The sequence below is a fragment of the Miniopterus schreibersii genome (genome assembly GCF_964146895.1).
Source record: "Miniopterus schreibersii genome assembly, chromosome: 1".
Taxonomy (NCBI): domain Eukaryota; kingdom Metazoa; phylum Chordata; class Mammalia; order Chiroptera; family Miniopteridae; genus Miniopterus; species Miniopterus schreibersii.
In genome coordinates, this window is record NC_138101.1 from 2,316,936 (window position 1) to 2,338,637 (window position 21,702).

The 21,702-nt window shown below is 49.6% G+C and overlaps 2 protein-coding genes across 5 annotated transcripts in view; one reads left to right on the forward strand and one right to left on the reverse strand.

Moving 5' to 3' along the window:
• Positions 1–21,702, reverse strand: part of SORCS2 (sortilin related VPS10 domain containing receptor 2) — a gene marked incomplete at its 5' end in the record, with an annotated part of 364,973 nt that overhangs the window by 77,450 nt on the left and 265,821 nt on the right. The window lies entirely within an intron of this gene.
• AFAP1 (actin filament associated protein 1) overlaps positions 1–21,702 on the forward strand; it is a 101,450-nt gene that overhangs the window by 68,272 nt on the left and 11,476 nt on the right. For 2 of the 3 annotated variants that reach the window (XM_081131661.1, XM_081131662.1), the window contains 4 exons: positions 5,643–5,854; positions 8,820–8,965; positions 13,930–14,047; positions 20,195–20,309. In XM_081131661.1, the coding sequence (XP_080987787.1) occupies positions 5,643–5,854; positions 8,820–8,965; positions 13,930–14,047; positions 20,195–20,309 (591 nt within the window). Of the gene's footprint in view, positions 1–5,642; positions 5,855–8,819; positions 8,966–13,929; positions 14,048–17,901; positions 18,139–20,194; positions 20,310–21,702 lie in introns of all 3 variants that reach the window. The other variant, XM_081131663.1, reaches the window with a different exon arrangement.

Here is a 21,702-nt window from a genome sequence, read left to right on the forward strand (position 1 = left end):
CCTCTCTCTGGAATCAATAAAGATATATTTAAAAAAAAAAATAGAGGGAATTATCCACCCAAAAGTGATTTTTAGCTTTTGTTTTTAAAATTGCTGCAGGTCAGTGGAGGAAAAAGTTCTTTCATGAGAAACAATTAAACATTCATATGGAGGCAACGTAGAGACTGTGGCCAGACCCCAGTTTACAGGTGACAACACAGCTCAAAGAGGCCTGTGACTTGCTCGCGTCCCAGCCGGGGGCAGAGCCAGCTACTGATTCCCTGTGGCCCAGGCCTTCTCCATCTCCCTGAATATACCCAAAACGTACCTGCTCCTAACTCTTAGCAAGCAGCCTGGTAGGTGTGGTGACCAGACGCCACAGTGAGTGCTGTTGCGGGGCACTCCCTGGGAAGCCCCACTGCTACCTTGGAGCAGGATGGGGTGTCTGCAGCCTGTCAATACACCCCTGTGGGTCTCTTCACAGGCTTCTTGGACATCTCTCTCTCTACTAGGAGGACAGTTTTTGTCCTCAAGATTTTAAAGTTGTCATCTTGATTCTCACTGGGGCAAGGGGACAGGGAGGAAGGAGTCTGTGGAGAAATAAAGGGGGATGTGACTAATTTCAGTTATTTTAGTATAGCTGCAGAGTTTCAGGCAGAAAAAGTAGCTGGACTAAGGCCCAAGACACCAGTCCTGCCAAGCTGAGTTCCTGCAGCTGCTCTCTGCTGCAGGAGAAGATGTGCTGAGGGGGCGGACAGAGGGGCAGCGCAGCTCGGGGGACAAGAGAGAGCGCTGACCCAGGGAGCGGAGTTCAGACCCAGCTCTTCATGCAGCCGGGGCAGCTGGGCTTCTGGGTGTGTAATGAAGAAGCTAGTGGGTGGGGTAGAGATGGTTTTCCACAGGTGCTCCCACAGGTGAGGAGTGGCTTGGGGGAGGGGGTTGTGGATTGAGTGCCACAGGGCCGCCTGTGTCGCCTTCCTCCCCGAGGCCTGTGGAGTGTGCACCCAGCACCAGCTGGCCGGCTCTCGTACAGGCCTTGAATGAGACACCTGAAACTGGCACACGACCCTTTCTCCTGTGCTCCCGAGTCCTGGGATGACTGGTGCTTTATGAAGTTGGCCGTTGTTGTCAAGGCTCGAGTTTCACTCTTCCTCTTGTTCCATCTGCTGCTGTCTGCTGTCTGACCAGCATACACATCTCCTGCCTGCCACCTTCCGCCCTGGGTCCCTACAGCCACCACGTGGACATTCAGAACCTTTGATCATGTCATACTGTGTTTTAACAAAGGCTTTTCTGCTTCTTATATCAGGGCCTCTTAACAGTCTTGTCCCAACTCAATTTCCAGCTTCTCCTAAATCACTGGATGAAGGTTCAGGGCTCATTTGTTCATAAGTTGTGTCCCCAGCACCCAGCGAGCACAGAGCCCAGAAGTCACAGCAACCAGGAAGGATGTGTCGGCTGGATGGATTGTCTTAAGCAAAAGCACCACCTCTGTGAGCCTCAGGCTCTTCATCTGTGAAATGGGCTCAATACGGAAATCACCCTGTTTTCATAAGAATTGAAGAGAAAGTACATGAAGCACTAAGGTCGACACCTAGCTCATCATTTATGCTCAGTAAATGGTTGCCACCATTATGTATTTGTTCACCTGATGTGCTTTTAAAAAAAAACTAAGCATACCAGCCATATTCAAGGCAAATGAAAGGTGATGCCAGATGAGGGCAGAGATAATAAGAAATGCCGAAGCTGAGAGAAGGGAAGGGTCTCAGGGTGTTAGGGTCAGGGTAACCTGGGCTAGTTTGAAGGACTGCTGGGTATTTCTAGGGCCGATCCTGGCTCTAACATTCTGTGACTTTGTGGAGTTTTCAATAGCAGGACTTTCAGTAGATAGGCAGGAAAGTGACATGCTGCTCCCTCTGTCCTAATCCAGTCACAAAAGGTCCAATGACATGCAGTCCCGGGGAGGAAAGTGTTCTTGGTGTAAGTTGCCGTATCAGGGGTGTTGGCACATGATCTCCTTGGCATGTGTGCCTGTTAGAGGACACATGCCAGAGAAGGGAGGGAGGTGCTGCGGGGTCAGCAGGACCAGAATGGACTGTTGGCTTCATCTGGACAGTTGGTCCCCCTCCCCCACAGCTGCTTCTCCAGGGCCTCTCTCCCAGGGCCAGCTCCTCTCAGCTGATTAAACCGGGACTCGCTGGGGTGGAAGTCCTCTCAAAAGTGACTGAGACTCGCTGGGGTGGAAGTCCTCTCAAAAGTGACCGAGACTCGCTGGGTTGGAAGTCCTCTCAAAAGTAACTGAGACTCGCTGGGGTGGAAGTCCTCTCAAAAGTGACCGAGACTCCCTGGGATGGAAGTCCTCTCAAAAGTGACTGAGACTCCCTGGGATAGAAGTCCTCTCAAAAGTGACCAAGACTCCCTGGGGTGGAAGTCCTCTCAAAAGTGTGAGCAGAGCCCAGCCATTGTGGTCCCATGGTTAAGCATTGACCTGTGAACCAGGAGGTCACTGTTTGATTCCCAGTCAGGGCACATGCCTGGGTTGCGGGCTGAATCCCCAGTACGGGGCGTGCAAAAGGCAGCCAATCAATGACTCTCTCATCCTTGATGTTTCTATCTCTCTCTCTCTCTCAAATCAATAAAAACATATATATATTTTTAAAAGTGTGAGTAGAGCACAGTGGCCTCTAGGCAGACAGCACCTTTTCCTGTTCTCCAGAGAGGACTCAGCGAACACTCAGCCCCTCTACTGCCAGGCAGCCAGCCTGCCCTTCAGCAGCTAGCTGCTTGACCTTGAGAGCCGCCCACCCTGGGCCAGAGAGGCCAGTCATCCCAGCAGCTGAGTGCATCAGTACTGGTGTCTGTCCCCTCCTTCTGTGTTTTTGTTTGTTTGCTCTCGGTCCTGTAAAGTTAATTCTGTAGTTCTCATGAAGCCTCATGCACACTTGCCACGGTTCTGCAAGAAAACGAGTTCTTTACAATTTGGAGAAAAATAATCTCAAAATGTTAAACTGAAATTTCCCAGTTGTTAAGATAACCATAACATTGAAGTGATCCGGGCAAGCCTGTGACCTAGTCGGCCTGCAGCTCTTGCTGGAGGGCCCAGTCCAGGGGGCTGGGCTGCACTGCGGCTCCCCCTGGTGGTGGGATCAGGAGCCCAAACAGTCCTGGCTTCCCTTCCATCAGCCCCACTAGCGGTGTTGGGTTGGGAGAGTATTAGGGGACTTGGGGGTCTTACCCTCTGACTCCAGGTTCCTCAGGTGGGTGGTCTGCATTCCCCCGCGTGGCCTTGCATAGCCACGCTCCCTACCCAGAGAATGGGGATTTCAGGCCACCATTTCTGAGAAGAGCAGAGGGCAGTGTGCTGGACAGGGAGGCTAGCGGCCACACATGGGCAGTTACCATGAAATTGACTCTAAAATCTGAGGAAGGCGTTAAAACACGCTAATTTCATAGGAAGTTGTGTTCTACACAAATAGGAGTCTGTCCAATAGAATCATTCCTTTTGTGACTCAAATGTCAAGGAATTTATATTATTTGGTGACTTGTGGCCAGATTCGGTCAGGGGAGAAAATACTATGAGAGAGCCTTCCCCTGTTCAGGGTGGTGGCTCCGTTGTCAGAACTGCCATCCCCTGCACTGAGGACATTGTGCGGTGAATTCTGAGGTTGGACAGGAAGAGCGGCACTGTTACTGGGTGGGCAGACCACCCCAGGCTTTTCTCACTGCCTCAGTTCCCCATTGAACACTGAGACCTGCACTTCCCTTTGTGGTTCTGTCACCTGCATCAGGCCAGGTTCCTACAGCAGAGTCCCAGGTTGGCTGTAACCAGGGCCCTGGATGGTTCAGGTGTTTGCTTCCCATGCTCCCCTCCCGGCCAAACCTCTGGCCTTTCCCAGGCTGGAGAAGTTCCCGCCTCAAGGTCCCTGAAGAGCAACCACTGAACCTCCCCTCCAGGTCACACGTAGGCTGCCCCTACCAGCCTGACCTAGCCTGGCAGTGCCCATGGCTTAGTGCTTCCGATGACCAGTGTTCTGTGTGTTGATTTTTGTTAAGGTCACATTTGTCTCCGGGCCTCTGTGTCATTCATGCTCACAGGATGCTGACGATGGATGCCGTTGGCAGTCATTTCACAGAAGTCCAAAGAAGCAGTCTTTCTGCATGATTCGTTACTCAGAGATGGCGCCAAACCATAGACATCACACAGTCCTCACAGCCACTGCTGTGTCCAGCCAGAACTGACTCGGGGTTTTTCAGTGGAGCTTGCTTCCTTCTAAAGACTAATGTATCAGAAGTGTGTCGTTTACAAGTAGCATTTTTGAAACTCAGGATGGGAAAGCATTATTTTGTTTTGTATTGAGCCCTGTGTGTGTGCACACTCCCATGTGTGAATTGCAAGAATAGCTGGATGACTTAAGGAACCCTTTCTTTATTCTGGACCTGCGTTTTTAATGCTGTTTAACTCTCTTTGTGAACCTTAAAGGAAGGGGCCATAATCTACTAGCATTATGTAGTGGTTAGCAGTTACACCACCCTGTGAAGTCTGTTTTTCATGATATTTCTAGAAAGATGCATTTTATGTTTTGTAACAAATGAAAGTGATCAGTTTTCTGTATTTGAAGAGATTTCTTTTTTGAAAATAAGGATAAGCCCTGGCCGGGTGCTCAGTTAGTTGGAGCGTTGTCCCAATGCGCCAAGGTTATAGGTTCGATCCCCAGTCAGAGCACATACAAGACTCAATGAGTGTGTAAATAAGTGGAACAACAAATCAATGTCCCTTTCTCTCTCTCCTCCTTTTCCCTCTCTCTAAAATCAATGAGTTAAAAAAAAAAATTTTTAAACCTGTAAGTTTCACATAAAAAAACCAAACAATAAAAATAAGGATAATTCTTCCTGTAGTTTTATCACTTGTGAAGATATCTCTGTATTTAAATAGCTGTGTCTGTGTATCTCCACACCTGGATGGCAGATTTCCTGTGCATTCTGACTGGAACGTTTAGGTGCCATCTGGGCAGGCTTCAGCAGTCAGATGGAGTCCTCCAGCATGGTGACCAGGGAGACAAGGTCACCGAGGACGTGTGGCCTCTGAGTAGGGACCTCACGCAGGGACCATTCCATCATTTGCTGGCACACTTCCAATGCTGGGGAGCTTACCACTCCAGGGCCCCTAATTTTTGGAAATCTTTCCTTTTCAGCTGTTCTTTTTCTCATGTGGAGCCAAAGTTTGCCCTCCTCTAACTTTTGCTCTGTTTGTCATTTGCAGCTACTTAGAATGAATCTAAACCCCCTTCTGTGTGTCACTTCAGCTATTTGGAGAGGCCATCGTGTCCTCATTCCCAGACACCAATGGCTTAATGACCCTTTACATTCTCCCGGCGAGCGCCAGTTCCCATGGAAACAGGAACCGTGTCCGGGGCTCTTTGCACATCACACCGTGTTGGATTAGGGGCTTCCAGTAGGGCCTTGTTGTCCTGAGAAAAGCCCCAAGCTTATTTGAAATGAGTCGTATGGCTGCGATGGCTCTTCCCATGTATGTGAATTTGCATCTAAAATGGTGTGAGGGGCATTTTCTGTGCATGTTCCTGCCCTGGCTTCTTTTATGAGACAAAGCGTGGGTGCGTAGGCGTCTTCTCTGGGAGTTGATCGCTGGCTCCATGTCATTGCAGGCCACCTGAACGTGCTTTCCAACAACCGCTGGCGGGAACGCTGGTGCCGGGTCAAGGACAACAAGCTCATTCTGCACAAGGACAGGACCGACCTGAAGACCCACATCGCGTCCATTCCTCTCCGTGGCTGCGAGGTGATCCCAGGGTTGGACTCCAGACACCCTCTGACCTTCCGGCTCCTGCGCAATGGGCAAGAGGTGGCCGTGTTGGAGGTAGGATGGTCTTCCTTCCAGAGCCAGCTCCCTCCTCTGTCAGAGCTCCTCGCGCCCTGCTGGCAGCACCTCAGCTTTGATCCATGCCCTTTTCCATCTCTCTGCCCATTTTGTTGGTCTCTGCTTTTGCTCCTCTGTGGCCTCCCATTCTGAGGGTCCTGAAAAATTAAACAGCACTGCTCCCATTTCTGCTGAGCCATGCAAATCAGACTTGCCCACCAGATACCTCCTCGTGTCCTCTCCTCTCCTCTCCATGCATATTTGTGTGGAAACACACACAGTTCCACACCAAGGAGCACTTGCCTCAGTATTCCCAGCAGAGCCTCCACCCTAGTGACATCTGCCTTGAGATGGCGGTTTCCTGTGACTCTCCCTTCAGTGTCCACAGCTTCTTCGTAGACACAGTTCGTGTTTGCAGATGACAGTGGCCAGCAAGCCGTGGCACGTGGGAACCGAGACCTTGGTTTGCAGGAGCCCTGGCTTCATGCATGGCTGTCATTCCTTTGGCTGCCTTTTCAGGATGTGTTCGCTGAAGCAGAAAAAGGTGGTTAAAACAGCCTCAGCAAGCTACTTAACGTTCATTTTTGAAAGTTTGAATTTTTATTTTTCATCTGTTATATTTATTTTCTACCCGATATTAATTCAGACCTTTCCCCTTTTATCTTCTTTTAAAATAGGTTTTTATTGTTTTTAGAGAGAGAGGAAGGGGGAGGGAAGGAGAGAGAGAGAGAAACATTGATGTGAGAGAGAATCATTGATCAGTTGCCTCCTGTATGTGCCCCGACTGGGGATTGAACCTGCAACGTGGGTGTGTGCCCTGACTGGGAATGGAACCAGCAACCCTCCAGTGCACAGGATGACACTCAACCGAGCCACACCGGCGGGGCCCCCCCTTTGTCTTTTTTCCCATTCGGCGTTGTAATGACAAAGATGCAAAGTTACACACACAGACACATGTATCCGTGTCTACACCATGTCATGGCAGAATTTCCATGGCACCTGCAGCATATTTATGCTACATCGTCCACGGGACGAGGTCTGTTAGGGTTAATGGAGTGGCTGATGTGCTCTAATTAATCAGATGTACAACCACATTCTAAATGACAGCAGAGGTGCCAGTCAGTGGAGGAAATAGACTGGGCTGTGACTGGGCTGAAGGGGATCCACATAGGCCATCTCCAAGGTTGTTTTTTGTTTTTGTTTTTTTAAATATATCTTTATTGATTTCAGAGAGAGGAAAGGAGAGGGAGAGAGAGAGATAGAAACATCAATGATGAGAGTCATTGATCGGCCGCCTAGCCTGAAACCTGGGCATGTGCCCTGACCGGGAATTGAACCCTGGTCGTCTGTATCCTAGGTCGATGCTCAACTGCTGAGCCACGCCCCGCCGGGCATTTACTTATTTATTTATTTTCTTTCATCTCCAAGGTCTTGATGGGAGATGGGAGTTTGTTTCAGAGACGATTTTCATGGAAACAACTTTTTTGGTGGGGGCAAAAGAAGATGAAGGGCATAGTTCTTACTTCCTCAGAGCTCAGGGCCAAGAGTGGAGACAGCAGGTCTGAGGTCTGACTCTGCAGCATGAGGCCCTCAGAAGGAGGGCCAGGCCTGGGTTAGGGGAATCTCTGGGTCCTGGTCCTGCTGCTGTTGCTGACTGACCACACCCACATCTTTTCTTCCCTCTTGGCGTCTTTATTTGTCTGAAACATGTGTCAGGCTGGAATGAGTGTGCTGGGCAAGCACTTCTGTGGGCTGATACCTGCAGGGTATCCAGGGGGAGAGAGCTGAAGACGTAAATGGGGGGCTCTGCTCTCAGTATAAGACCGTGTGGGGCTCTTGCAGAGCTCTGGCAGCTGCTCTGAGAGTGGTGCAAAGACAAGACAGGAGGCTGGTGCCAGAGGAGGAAGGAGAGGTCACTCTTGCCATCTGAGAGGGGAGTGATGCCCAGGGAGAAGGGCAGGGTGGGAAGGCTTGCTGAGGAAGTCCCTTGTGACGCCCTGCTCCAAGCGCTGCAGGTTCAGGCCCGGATCCTTGAGAGTTCTCGTGCTCCGTTACCCCCTCCAGAGTCCAGTCCTGAAATCAAACATGAACAGAAAAGCCACACACAGCACCAACATCTGCAGAGTTCTGAAAGAATTTTAATTTACATTTATTTTTTCTTTGACATTCAATTAAGTCATACCTGCGATAGCTCAGTGTCCCCTAAACTTTATACATTACTTACGTGTGAGATTAATCAAATCGATGTAACATTCCATGTACCATTCTAAATGTAATATAATCAATTTTCTAAATCATGTAACAACAACGACTTAAAGATTTAATGAACCAAATATTAAGGATGTATCTCAGACTTGCAAATTAAGATCAAATTCAGGGTTTGGAGCATTTTAAACGTCCTAAAAATAGCAAGCACAGCAGCTCAGTGATTGCGAAACATTATTGCAGCTACATAAACACTGATATGAAAGGAAGTAAATATTTTATACCATCTGATGAAGTGGAATGAAATGTCACTTCAGGCCCAGCTAGGGGAGTATAAGGCCTGCAGGGCCTGCGCCTGGTGGTCCTTTCCAGGCTGGGCCAGCACAGGCTCGGGGACGTCTTTTCAGGCCAGATTAGTGAGGCTTTCTAAACAACTTCATTTAGCTGAGATTTAACTAATCACATTAGCTTCCATGTCCTATACCCTAGCTCCTTTCCCCCAAATAATTGGCAGGCATTTTAGGACCTCAGGTTTTCACATCCTGGGTCCAGCCATTATGTAGCCTCTGCTTCAAGGCTTGGTGTGAATGCAGCGTCGATCCCACGGCTCAGGTGGAGGCTCCCCCTCCTGATCATAATCCGCATGAGCTTCAGGTCCCACTGCCTTCCTGTTTGTGTGTGGTCTCTGTTGACACATCATGAACCTGTTGAAACTCTACCATTAATTAAATGACATGCACTTCCCCCTTCACCTCCTCAGGCGTCATCTTCTGAGGACATGGGCAGATGGATCGGGATTCTGCTGGCGGAGACAGGCTCCTCCACAGACCCCGGGGCCTTGCACTACGACTACATAGATGTGGAGATGTCTGCGAACGTCATCCAGACGGCCAAGCAGACTTTCTGGTAAGACCTCCACCATGACGGGCAGTGGGGCTGAACAACTTTGTTTTCCCTAAGTGTTTACATTTTATGTGAGTGTATCAGGAAAAACAACTGAAGACTCCGCCTTTCGTGTTATGTTAATCCAGGCATTGGTGAAAGCTTTGCTGTTTTAACCCTTTGTGTTTTCTATTAGAATAGAGTGGGCAGACTTTTTTTGTAGAAGACAAGATAGTAAATATTCCTGGCTTTGTGGGCTAAATATTCCCAGTTGTAACCACTCAGCTCTGCTGTGGCAGCCACAGACAGGCATGAACAAATGGGCTTGACTGTTCTAATAAAAGTTTATTTGCAGACACAGGCAGTGGGCCGGACGTGGTCTATGGGCTTCACTGTGCTGACCCTTGTGTGGGGGGAACAGAGCTATGAATCAGAAATGATTCTACGTATTGCTGTACTGAGGACTGAGTTTTCGAAGCCATCAGTCATGTACTTTTAAAATTTAAATTGTGGTTTTTATTAAGAAAAAGCTGTCGCATACAAAAACATTCTTTGAACCATGAATTTTTTTTAACGTATTGTTGGGAAAGATAATTATAGCTACAGGTCTCAAAGTACGGTCCACAGACTCCTGGGGGTGTGCGAGCCCCTCAAAGGCAGTCTGAAGGTCAGCACACTTTCTTGACAACAATAGACTGGTTTCTCTCTCCTCTGTGGCACCATCTGCATCAGTGGTGCAGACGTGGGGGGGGGGGGTCATTGGCAGGCATCATTGTAGCGTTTGTCACTGCAATGTTCCTCACCGCCACACACTTGCAGTCGAAGAAATGCTGGACTCACCGAGATGTCTTTGACAAAGCCCTAGAATTGTTACTTTTTCTGTAAAAGTCGTATGAACGCTTATTTAACGCTTGGCCAGGACATTCTGGAGCCGAGTAAAGATACCTTGGCCCATATCAGGAGTCAGGCTGCCGTGTTACTGCAGCAGGATCCATAGCCTGGATAGATAAACCAGTCTGGTCCAGCTCAGCCAGAGGATCTCCAGTAATCCGAGAGGCTTTCCAAAGTATAAGCCACTTTCTCCTGTTGCTTTGTGTGAAAATCAGGACCTAGTCAAGGACTGACTATTCTGTTTATCTTCATTATTTTCCATAATAACATTCCCACCTAATCAGCAGAGTACAGGTAAATTACAGTGCATCTCCTAATCACTCATTCAGTGAAGCATGTTGAAAGTGGCCTTTTAGGAAATGTAACATCTGTAAGTCGCCAAATCTGCACATCTAGAGTGATATAAAAGAAAAGAGTTTATGGCTGTTCACTGGTTATATGGAAGTTAATAGGTTTCCAAAAGCCTCTCCTAAGTCCACTCATAACTTCAGCTGTAGTCAGGGAGCTGAGGACCACACTAAAGAGGAGCCCTAAGTAAAAGTATTTCCCCTAGAACTCAGCTTGGCTCCCACGTTCTGAATGAGGGGAATATTCATCTAAACCAAGTGCGGGAGACCACATTTTTGAGAAAGGAATATGGATTGCAGCATTGAAAATTATTTATTGAAAATATGCGGGTAACGAGATTATGGCTGCAGGAATCTTTGCTGTGTCGTTAACATCTTTGTAGATGTCGGCAGTAAAGTTTGTTTTTACGTTCTAGGCTTCTAGCTACACATTCTTGTAAAACTTGAGATGAGATTTAACAAGGAAATAGTGTTCAAAACATAGAATATGGTAGCTTGCCAGTATAATATAAATTCTAAGGTGAAATTAATGTTTTCCTGTATGCAAATTGGCAGCCAGTTAATGAATCTTATCAAGGTCATTAGGGAAGTGTCTGTGCGCCGGCTCTATTTGAGGGAGAGAGGCAATGAGGAGACTGTGCAAGAAAAAAGTCATTTAAATCCCCCAGAAAAAAGGCATGTTTAGGAATCTTAATATTGCTGGACTCTTGAAACACGTCTTCCTGAGGCCTGTTTTGAATAAGATCCATGGGTATATGATACAAGGGCAGAGTTCTGAATGTTTCTCCTGAAGTTCATTTTGAACTGCTCAGTTGGAGACTCAGGAGAAGGCTGTGGCGACGACAATGATGAATGGCAGTGGGTGAGTGTGGACAAGGGGGAGCAGACACACTGTTAGGAAGCTGTTATCCTGAGCCACCCTCTCATCTGAACTCCTGGGACATTAGGTGAAAATGTGTTTTCTTTTTTTTTTTAAAATATATCTTTATTGACTTCAGAGAGAGGAAAGGAGAGGGAGAGAGAGAGATAGAAACATCAATGATGAGAGTCATTGATCGGCTGCCTCCTGCACGCCCCTGACTGGGGATCGAGCCCACAACCCAGGCATGTGCCCTGACTGGGAATTGAACCCCAATCGCTTGCATCCTAGGTCGATGCTCAACTGCTGAGCCACACCTGGCCAGGCGAAAATATATTTTCTTAAAACATTGATGAACCTTGAGGACACTATGCTCAGTAAGATGAACCAGACACAAGAGGACAAACATGTGATTCCACTGATGTGAGGTCCTGCAGTGGACACATCTACAGAGACAAAAAGTAGAATGAATGCAGTGCCAGGGGACGAGGGATGGAGGGAGGAGTCTAATGGGGACAGGGCCTCCGTCTGGGAAGATGAAGTCCTGGAGAGGATGGTGGTGACGGCTGCACAACTGTGAATGTGCCTAATGCTGCCGACCTGGGCACTTAATGGTGTGAGAGTAAATTCTATGTTGTGTGTATTTTACCATAATATATGTTTCCTATGAGTGACTCTTGTTTTGGGTTTAACAAGTGGCATGTGGTCCCTTATCTCATTTCTACTTTTCAATTTGGTTGAAAACACTGTTGTAGAAAGAGCACCAGGGAAAAGAGAGGTCCTAATACTTAGTCTTAGAACCATCGCTCTTCTGGCCCAGAGACTAGTTTTGGGGCCCAGGTCCCTCTCTGTAAAATGAGGGGTAGATAGTGGCTAAGTGTCTTCCAGCTGGGACATCGTATGTCTGTGATGTCTCAGTCTTATGTCCTGGAGTCAGAAGCTCCCTGCTGGGGTCTCTCCCATGCAGGTCAGCTTCTGTCCTGCCCCCTCGTGGTCCCCGTTCCTTCCTGACAACTGTGCCCTAGTGTGAGTGCTGGCACACTGCTGAGAACCAGAGACAACCACCAAGCACAGACGGTCCCTGCTGTGAGGGGTTCCACCTACCAGGAGGAGAGATACCTAACAGATCCTTGTATTGTGCTCCCTGTGCAGTGATTGGGCACAGGAGGGACTGGTCACATGGCTGGGTTTTATTCCCATTAGTGCCTCTCACTGACAATTCATGTATGAAGTGCCTTTCCACTAATACCCTCAAATGAGACATTTAAATGAGAAAACTAAATGTATATTTATAAACAAATCAGAAATCTTCTGTCATTGCAGAACTCTCACATGTTTAAATTTTTCTCTTACCTTCTTGTATTTTTTCTCTTTCCTACACATACTTTTGTGTATTCTAAATGTAGACTGGACGTACACATTTTTTATCAGAAAAAAGCGAGAGAAGCTATTTTATAAATTAGATAGGAATGCGTTCAGGGCTAAGCGAGATGCGCTCCTTCTCCCAGCAGAGGGCAGCAGTGCGCTCTGAAAGCCTTCCTGCCAAGCTCCTGCTGGGCTCCGCTGACCTAACCCCTGCTCCCACTTCTCCTGAGTCCCAGAGCCCTTTGGCTCTGCTGGAAAACCTCTGTCAGAGAGGTGGTTTCACTTCCCCAGGGCTGCCTCACTTTCTTCAGTACTCTCCTTTTTATGCATCTAGTTACCATAGAAAGGTAAGATCCTACAAAAAAGTAAAACTTGAAAACAAAGTCATTTTTGCAAATTCCAGACTGTTTAGTTAACGCAGTCAGGAGAGAATGCTGTCAGGGTTAGTCTTCCCTAGGCAGGAAATGTTTACTCACAGCCAGCGTAACCTCATGAGTGAACCCCTTACCCATTCACTCACTCAGCGCTTCTCTGCTGAGCCCCCCCCCCCCCCAGGGGCCACTGTCCCAAGGCAGAGATGTGGGTGAGCAGAGTTGGCCCTGAAGCCGGTCTTTGGGTGGGGACAGCAGATAGTGAACATGTGGTTCCCTATTTAGTGGTGATCAGTGACAGGAGAGAAGGGACTGGGAGGACAGTTATGCAGAGGGGAGGGTGCTGTTTATTTGGGTGCTCGGGGGCTCTTCATGAAGTGGAGGGTGCTGGGAGAGGGTTGCCAGGTGGAAGAGACAGGCCCTGAGGTGGGGACCCTTGCTGAGAGGCGGCCATCAGGGCTACTGGCTGGAGACAGCTGGAGACATGAAGCAGCACCCAGCGCCTCATAGGCCACCACAGCAGCACTTTGGGTGTTCTCTGAAGAGAGGGGGTGATGCTCTCTGTCAGAGCTCCCAGACACCCCAGGCCTGGGAGCAGAGGGACAGGTGAGCTTTTCCTGAGGTGGCGATGCTGAGTGGACACTGAGAACTCAGGAAATGCTGTTGAGTAAACACTCTAAAGAGCTCAGGGGTCCGCACTTTCCCAGAGACAGCTGGACAGGAAATAGTTCAGATTTGCAGGCTTTATGGTCCCTGACTTTGGGGACAGGGTCATGAAAGGGGCACGTAAAAACCTTGAAAGCAGCCACAGGTATTACCTACAGGAAGAGTCAAGGCTATGTCCCAATAAAACTTTATTTACAATACAGGCAGTGGGCTGGAGCAGCCCTCCTGTAGACCACTGGTGATAAGACTGGTGTCCCAGCATTGCTTTAGTGCCCAGCATGCATTGTGATAGTCTTGTCCCAGCCCTGCAGGGCAGTGTCACCCTCACATTCTCTAGGTGGGGAGTGTGGCCCAGTGGCTTCAGCTCCTCCAGGCACTGGGACTTCTCCACCCCCGTGGCCTCTGATGTGGCCTGAGCCTCAGGTCAGAGCTCACACCTGACCTGCTGAGTGACAGGAGGAGTTAATCACGCCCTGTCCTGTCTTTCAGTTTCATGAACAGGCGCGGCATCTCTACCAACCCCTACCTAGGGGGCACCCCCAACGGCTACGCCCACCCCAGTGGGATGGCTCTGCACTATGATGACGTCCCCTGCGTCAACGGCTCGGTGAGTGCACGTACCAGGGGAAGGGTTACGTGGGACATCGTCTGGGCTCAGGACCTGGTTCCAGTCCACCTGAGGACAGCTCTGTTCCATCTCCCCTGTCCTTGTTCCTGACAAGCTGTCCATCTTCATCTGCACTTGAATATGTAGGGCATTTGACAGCAGTAGACAGTGTCTCATTCAGTATTCAGCGTCACCGTCATTCATTAAACATCCCAGTTCATCCTAAAATACTGACTGAAGGACCACGAGTTAGAGTGCATGAAGTGGATACATCAAAATGCGAGACAGTGAGCTACCAGTGAGTCATTTCCCCATGGGCTGAAAGTGCTGAGCAGTCACCATCAAAAGTAAATGGGGAAGGAAGGGAGGAAGGAGAGAAGGAAAGGAGGGGAGGGAGCGAGGGAGGGAATGTTGCCATAGTGTTGATGGTGCTACAGGCTCTAGACCTCTTCCCTCCAGGGGACTTGGAAAGCTGAGCCCTGTCCTGGCCTAGTGCTGTGCAGGTGCCTGTGTGTGAACAGTGAGGATGTTAGTGCCCCGTAGTGTATTAAAGTCAACTTCAGCATCCGTGTGGCCTTAGGAATGTTTGATGTGTTCTCAGTATTTTGTGTCTTATGTAGAATTAGCAGAATTCATCAGTGAGCACTTGTTTCACGTCTCCATATTACTCATAAATAGCTGCCCCCCGACATCTCGGGCCAGGCACGGTGCCCGTCTTCTGGGCCATCACAGGTGTGGCCAAGCCGATGGGCTCGTGGGAGAGGCTTACACACACCGTCCTGCCCCATCTTCAAATTCTGGGTGGGTTTTAGTTGGCATCTGTGTTAGTGTAGATGTCAAAGGTAGGTAGGTATGTTTATTGTGACTTTTTTCAACTTTGGAAGGCATTTTAGGTTTTTTTCTTACTGTTTTCTTACCCATTCTTTTCTCAGCATTTTGATGGATGTCATCTCTCAGCTCCCTGCATCCATCATCATCAAATCCCACCTGCCAAGGCAGGAGCAGGAGACCATTGTCTCCCAAGGGCAGTGAGGGGTCCAGGACTCCGGAGCTCAGAAATAGAAGCAAACTGAACATTGGGTTGTGGGCCATGGCCTTTCTCCCTCAGGCCCCTCCCCCATCGGGCTTCCCTGGGGACCCCCCAGGGAGCAGCCTGTCTGGGCTCCTTGCTCAATTCTTCACACAGCCTCCCCATTTCCTCCCCACTGCCTCCTCTCGTCTTCTGCCAGTCCTTCCTACCCCTACCTCCTTCCTTATTCTCCAAGTGTCCAGCTCTGTGCTAGGACTGAAAACAAAATGGGTGAGATGCTGCCTTTGTCCTTAAAGGGCCTCCTGGCATAGTGGAGTGGGCAAGGTGGCAGGAGGGGAGCTGAGCAGGATCTGGGCCTGATGGGCCTGTTCAAGGGCAGATTGAGGTGAACGTCAGGTTCCGTGTTCGTCGTGGGTATGAGGGTGTGAGGGAGCTTCTCTGACCTCCCAGCATGGCTGCAGGTCCACCAGATGGGATCCTGCCTGAGTCTGGGCAGTCCCACAATAAGAAAGCATCAGGTCCAGCCCCGCATTCACACCTCTACCTTTACTCCAGGGTCTCCAGGGGTGAGGGGCTCCTGGTGCCTGCACCCCTATACCCCTGTGGCGGGGCTTGTGCGAGCCCTCCCACTCACTAGGAAAGCCCTGCGGTGACCCTCACAAGAGCAGGCTCCTGGTCAATCCTGAGCCTCCTCCTGGTCACTGTGCCGTTTTCTAGGCAGGCCCTGGCTCTCCTGGCCATCATTTGCTCTGTGTGCCACCAGCTTCTCGTGCCAGAGCTGCCTGAGCCCTGTGTCCACCAGCTGCCAGACTCCCCTTCACAGAAGGGGTGAATGTCTGCATCTCTGAGCCTTGATTTCAGGGAAGCTTCTTTGGAAAGGTAACACCCATACCTACCTCTAAGTCTCCCCACCAAGGCCCTGTCACGTCCCTTTTTCTCCAATCACAGCTTCCACAGGAAAGTCTGAAGTGAGGCATGCTGGGGAAACCGTGGACACCCTCCCCCCGACCCCCACCCCCCATCCCCATCGCTCTTATCATTACTCAGGTGGTTCCAGCCCTGCCCAGAGATGAGTTTAATTCAGGCCATTCCAGTCTGCTCTGGGAATGGAACTCTGCCTTTCTGCATGCTCCCTGCACTGAGGAATGTTCCTGGGGTGCATCGCTCTGTGGCAGCGGAAGCTCCCAGGGCATAATGTCTCCTGTGTAGCAGTTGCGGTGCTTTTGTGTAACGCAGGCCCTCCTGGAAACGGGGCCTTTCTTTGAACACTGGGCCCTGTGACCGGGTCCTCTCTTTTTTGGGGGGGCTTCTTTTCTCTGTTTTTAAAATTCATACTTTTGACCCCAAACCTCACTGTTTAGCAGTGTCTCATTTTCAGTCATTCTTAGCCGTTCAGTGACCCATGAGGCTGAACTCAGGTGACAGCAAGTCCCAGAAAGGGTCTCTGACACGCACGCGAGTGAGCACACACTTTTAATCTAGAGACTTCTGTGCAGTTTCTAAGTCTTCCGTACGACTCAGTTCCTTGGTATTTTGGGAAAATGATAGTCTAGTCTAGACTCTCTTAATAGCCCTGAACAAACGTGTGCCCGGCTGTCATTGTGAAGCCCTCACATCCAGTTTATCTGCACATTCCACTAATTTTAGCTCGTGGCTGGGTCCCCAGCATCACAGAAATAGACACACTGAAGTGATCTCAAAGGAATGAGAGCACTCCTGCTATGAAAACTTAGACCGCCTTCTATTTTTATAACAAAAGCTGTAATTACAGTCTGGCAGGAAGAAACTCACAAGAAGGATATAAAAATAGTGTAAAATGAGCATCATACAGGAATTAATATCTCTCTCTTTTTATAAATGCAAAGCAGTGTATAGAGGCTTTAAAACTTAAAGGCTTTGCGGAGGTTGTTAGTTTTAGGTTCAATGGATACTTTAACGTCCATGTTCTCAAATGGCCTGTGGCTATTTCAGTCCTTTGTAAAAAGGTTTTCCGCCAGAATGGTGCCATTGTGTCAATTAGACTTGGAAACATCCTATTTTCTGTGATGATTGGATTCCTTTTCACAGACGTGTTTTGGTTACGGCTCTTTAATCAGCCATAACAGAGTGTGGGGCCCGTACAAGCTGACAGTTCCCGTAAACCTGCTACTGACGCACCAGGCTCGGGGGTCTGAAGTTGAGCCCTTCAGTTTACCCTGGGGGGGGACGGGGGGTGCAGCTGAGGTGTTGAGGCAGCGTCCTATGTGTTAGAAGCTCTGCTTCTCACCACCTGTGAGCTCTCTGCTTCCATTTCCTGCTGCTCCCTAAGATCCCGAGAGTTAGAGTCAGTATTTGTAAAGCTCTCAAAACAATGTCTAGACCACAACAATTACCGCAAAATAAAATACGGTGCCTCACTGGGGTCTCCACACGTTTGCTCGGCAGAGCCCAAGCCCCGTCCCTGTGTCCTGTCTGGTATCCTTCCCGTCAGCACATTGCTCTGCCTCTAGAGGAGGGGGACTCCCAAAACCTGGTTCTTTAAAGAAAGAAATGTCTTTTTTTTCTGCTTTACCAAACAATGAAAACTTTATAAGCCTGTGACTCTTGAAGTGATTTAAGGAAAGAAAAAACTGACCTTAAGTCCCTGGAAGGAGAAAAGATCTCTCGAATCCGCTCACCTACAGAATGTGTGTTTCATGGATAACAGCTGGGCATGTGTGGGTGTGTGGGTGTGAGGGTGTGTGGGGTGCTAACGACGTCTCTCTGTGCTAACGACCTGTCCATGTGCTAACCTCTGCTCTGCTTCTGTGGCCGAGGCACTGACCGCCAGCTGTGTGTGTTGCAGTGGGACCCCGACGGCGGCGAAGAGGCACTTTCCAGTTCCGCCGTCCTGTACGATAACTTGCCGTCTCCGAAAATCTTTGCGCGCTACCCACCTGCTGACAGGAAGGCTCCTAGGCCACCTACTGACAAACTGTCCTGTAACCATTACAAACACCCCACGTCCTGTGGGCTGTCTTCCACCCAATCTGTCACTAACACCTCTTCTGTGGGGAGGGCATCTCTCGGGCTCAGCTCCCAGGTACAGCATCGCCTTCTCTACTATTCTAGAATCTTCTTTGAGTAGCAGTCCCCCTGCAGAGTTTTGCAATGATAACCACCTGGAGTAAGTGAGACTCACCCAGGGGAAAGCATAGAATAATTTGCAAATGCAGCCAATGCTTGGCCCCCAGGAACTGATTCAGTGTCCCTCACTGGTCTATGGTGTGCGTGTTGTACTTCTCTGCGTACATCTGTCTCTCCAGTCTTGGGACATGCCCCAGTGAATTTTGTGAATTATGACAACTAAAGGCAATGTCTTGAAAAAGGACAGATAATAAAACCTTGCAGGAGGGTCTTGAGCTGCAAGTTTCTTTTTAATGTGTTTCCATTAAACATATTAAACCCCATGGAGTAACTGCTTTTTTCTTTTTAAAGATTTGTTTATTGATTTTAGAGAGAGAGGGGAAGGGCGAGGGAGAGAGAAAGAGAAACATTGATGTGAGAGGGAAACATCCATTGCCTGCCTCCTGCATGCCCCTCACCCCAGAACCGAGCTCTTAACCCGGAACATGTGCCCTGACCGGGAATCGAACCAGCAGCCTTTCAGTGCATAGGGCGATGCTCGACACACCAGCCACACTGACCGGGCCTGGAGTGACTGCTTTTTGATCTTTAAACGTGAAATAGGATTATTCAGAGCACTGTGGTGGTTTTCCCTAAAACCAAGTAGATAATAAGGATTTTGGATTATCATTTATTGGGTAATAAATAACCTTGATATCGAACTGTTGTTCATCCCACACCTTATATTTGTAGCAAATGGTAACATTTCAGTATAAATACAACTTCTGTGTTTTCATGTTTTTTTAATGGAAGACCTTTATACTTTGCATAGAGACACACCCCCCCCCCCCTTCCGTGAGAGCGCTCTGCAGAGCAGGTGGGCACGTTCCAGGGGGGTTTCATGCCTTTTCAACCTAAGACTTTATACTTTGCACAGAGACCTCTTCCCTTCTGTGAGAGCGCTCTGTAGGGCAGGTGGGCACGTCCCAGGGGGTTTTCTTTTCCCTCTGTTTTGGGTAAAAGTGACACATGCCAGGGAAGACCCTAGCATTTCATATCGCTGTGGTGCACAGGAGCTCTTCCCAACTGATGGCTTCATCAGAATCACAGGGAAGTTTTTATCTGGCTTTGATTTTTAACGACAGTTGCTCAGAGTCTGTCCAGTGAGTCTGAGGGTCTCGTGTGAGCCACTGGCTCTAGCTTCTTTGAGTACTGTTGTCAGAAGTCCAGTGGTTACCAAGCGGAGCTCAGAGATGCCGTGGCTCTCTCAGCAGCTGAGTGACAGAGTGGAATTTAATGTGGGTCCATCCGCCTCCCCAGCCCAGCCCACAGTTCAGGAGGTGGGTGTGACGGCAAGGCTAGGCCTGGACACCCACAATTCACCGCTCCCGCCAGCTGCATTCAGCCGCACGACAGTGCCTGTCTGTCACTTTAGCAAAATACGACATTTGCTGGCCCGCGGCCATCCTGGAAGTAGGGATGCCATTGAATTTTTTAAAAACCAGTAGTTGGTCAAAATTTAGTTCTACTGTTTCTTTATCTTTTGTCTCTTGCTTCCTTCCCAAGACCTTGCCAGTGAATCAAAGCGTAGTTATTTAGCCCAGTAGGACGTAGTCAGCATAGAGCATGGTGAGCAGAAATCAGCTGCAAGTCACGCTGCTCCGTAAAGAGCTTCCCGCTGGTGGAACGCGGTTCCTCTTCAGAAACACTCCTCCAGCGCCTCAGCCCAGCGCTCGATGCTCCACCTGCATCTCCATCGGCACGTGCGGTCTCCCTCTGGACATATGTAGCTCTACCGCTTTCCCACTGGGGACATCCCAAGTCCCTCAGGCCGGAACCTCTCAGCCAGTCCTGGGAAACCCAAGCCTTCCCGTGTTTGGAAGCCAGATTAGTTCCCTACCACCCGTGTGTTTTTCTGCCTATGTCAGATACCACTTAGAGTTAGAGATGGAAACTGTACTGCATAACAAAAAAAACCAAGTGTTTTGGATGATTTGTTTACTTCTAACTTTCTTCTATGTTTATTTCGACAGCTGAAGGGTAAGAAGCCCCCACTAGCCTCCAATGGAGTTACTGGCAAAGGCAAGACTCTGAGCAGTCAGCCAAAGAAGGCTGAGCCGGCCGCCGGCGTGAAGCGGACGCCTTCCAGTGAGTGCACCCTCATTTGTCCATCGGGTTGTGGGTGCCCGGCAAAGTGGGGTGAGTGGTGTGAGACCCGTGGGAGAGCTGGAGTAGCTACATCGTCGTCATCGGCTGCATGGGAGGGGGCGCCGGCCTCTGACCCAGCCTCGTGACTGCATGTACCCAGGAAAGGTAGATCCGGCTGGCCGCCTGGCTCTAGGGCTGCTTAAGCTCTAGGGCTGGTTTCTGTGATGAAACAATCCCAGTACTCATGGGCCTCACAGCATTGGAGAAATACAGGGGCCTGTAAAGAGTCCAACTCAACGAAATACAGCCCTCGTTGTCCATGCAGGTCTTATCCATTTCTCCTGCCTGGCTCTCAGCCACCTGTCAGGGTGGGTGCTGTCACCTGCTCCAGGGTCACACTCGGGAATGGTCTCTGACTGACCCCGGGGCCTCCCCGGGGCTCACGGCCGGCAAATAATGGAACCACAGTGAGCCCCAGGTTTCAGGTACACAGCTGGCAGGGCCACCGCGCAGAGAGGAACGAGACTCAGGCGGGACACAGCTCCTGTCTCCGGGTGACACTCACCATGCGTTTTTCCTTCCTCGGCCCTGGTGACTCAGGGTACCTCGGCACTCACAACCAAGCACTGTGCTTGTTGCCGGGCCACGGAGATAAGACAGGGTAGCTGTTGCCAAGGTGCTTGAGCCTGATGGAGCCACAGAGCAGATATACAGGTGGCCTGGCTGCTGCACAGGCCCTCAAAGCCCCAGAGCTTCCAGGGGTCTAGCTGTCAGGGAGGGTTTCTGGGAGGGAGGTGGGAGCTAGACTGGAGATGAGTAATATGATTACTTAGGAGGTCGTGTCTGTGGTTTGTGACTGGCTCATAGAGCTGGAAAACCAGTCTGCCTGTGAACAAAGACCTCCGGCTCCAGCTAGTGCCCCTGCACTTGCTGCGGGCCCTGTAAGTGAATTTCAGTCACGGTGCACAGGGTGTGTGGTGGGTACACATGCACCAGCCTCAGAGCTGCTCCTGCCCCAGGACACTGGTGATCTTCATGGGAGCAGGAGTCATCCTCACACACGCAGGTGGGTCAGGAGCAGCTGGGCCCAAGCCTCCTCCTCATAGTTTGTTGACTGTGCTGACCTTTGACTTCTCTGGCATACCTCATTTCCCTAATGCAGTCGATGTGTTTACAGTCACTTAAAATGCTGGTATTGTCCCTGTGGGGAAGGCATGGTGGTGGGGGTAACGCGCTTGTTGTGCGAGACCCAGTTCCCTGAAATTCGCTCTCAGTAATGGCTGATTTAATTTCTTAGGTGATTCATTCCTTTATTCTATGAGATCTTCTGGAGGGAATTTTTTTTTCACTGTAGTGACATCTAACAGTAACAAGTGAGAAAACTATTGTTATC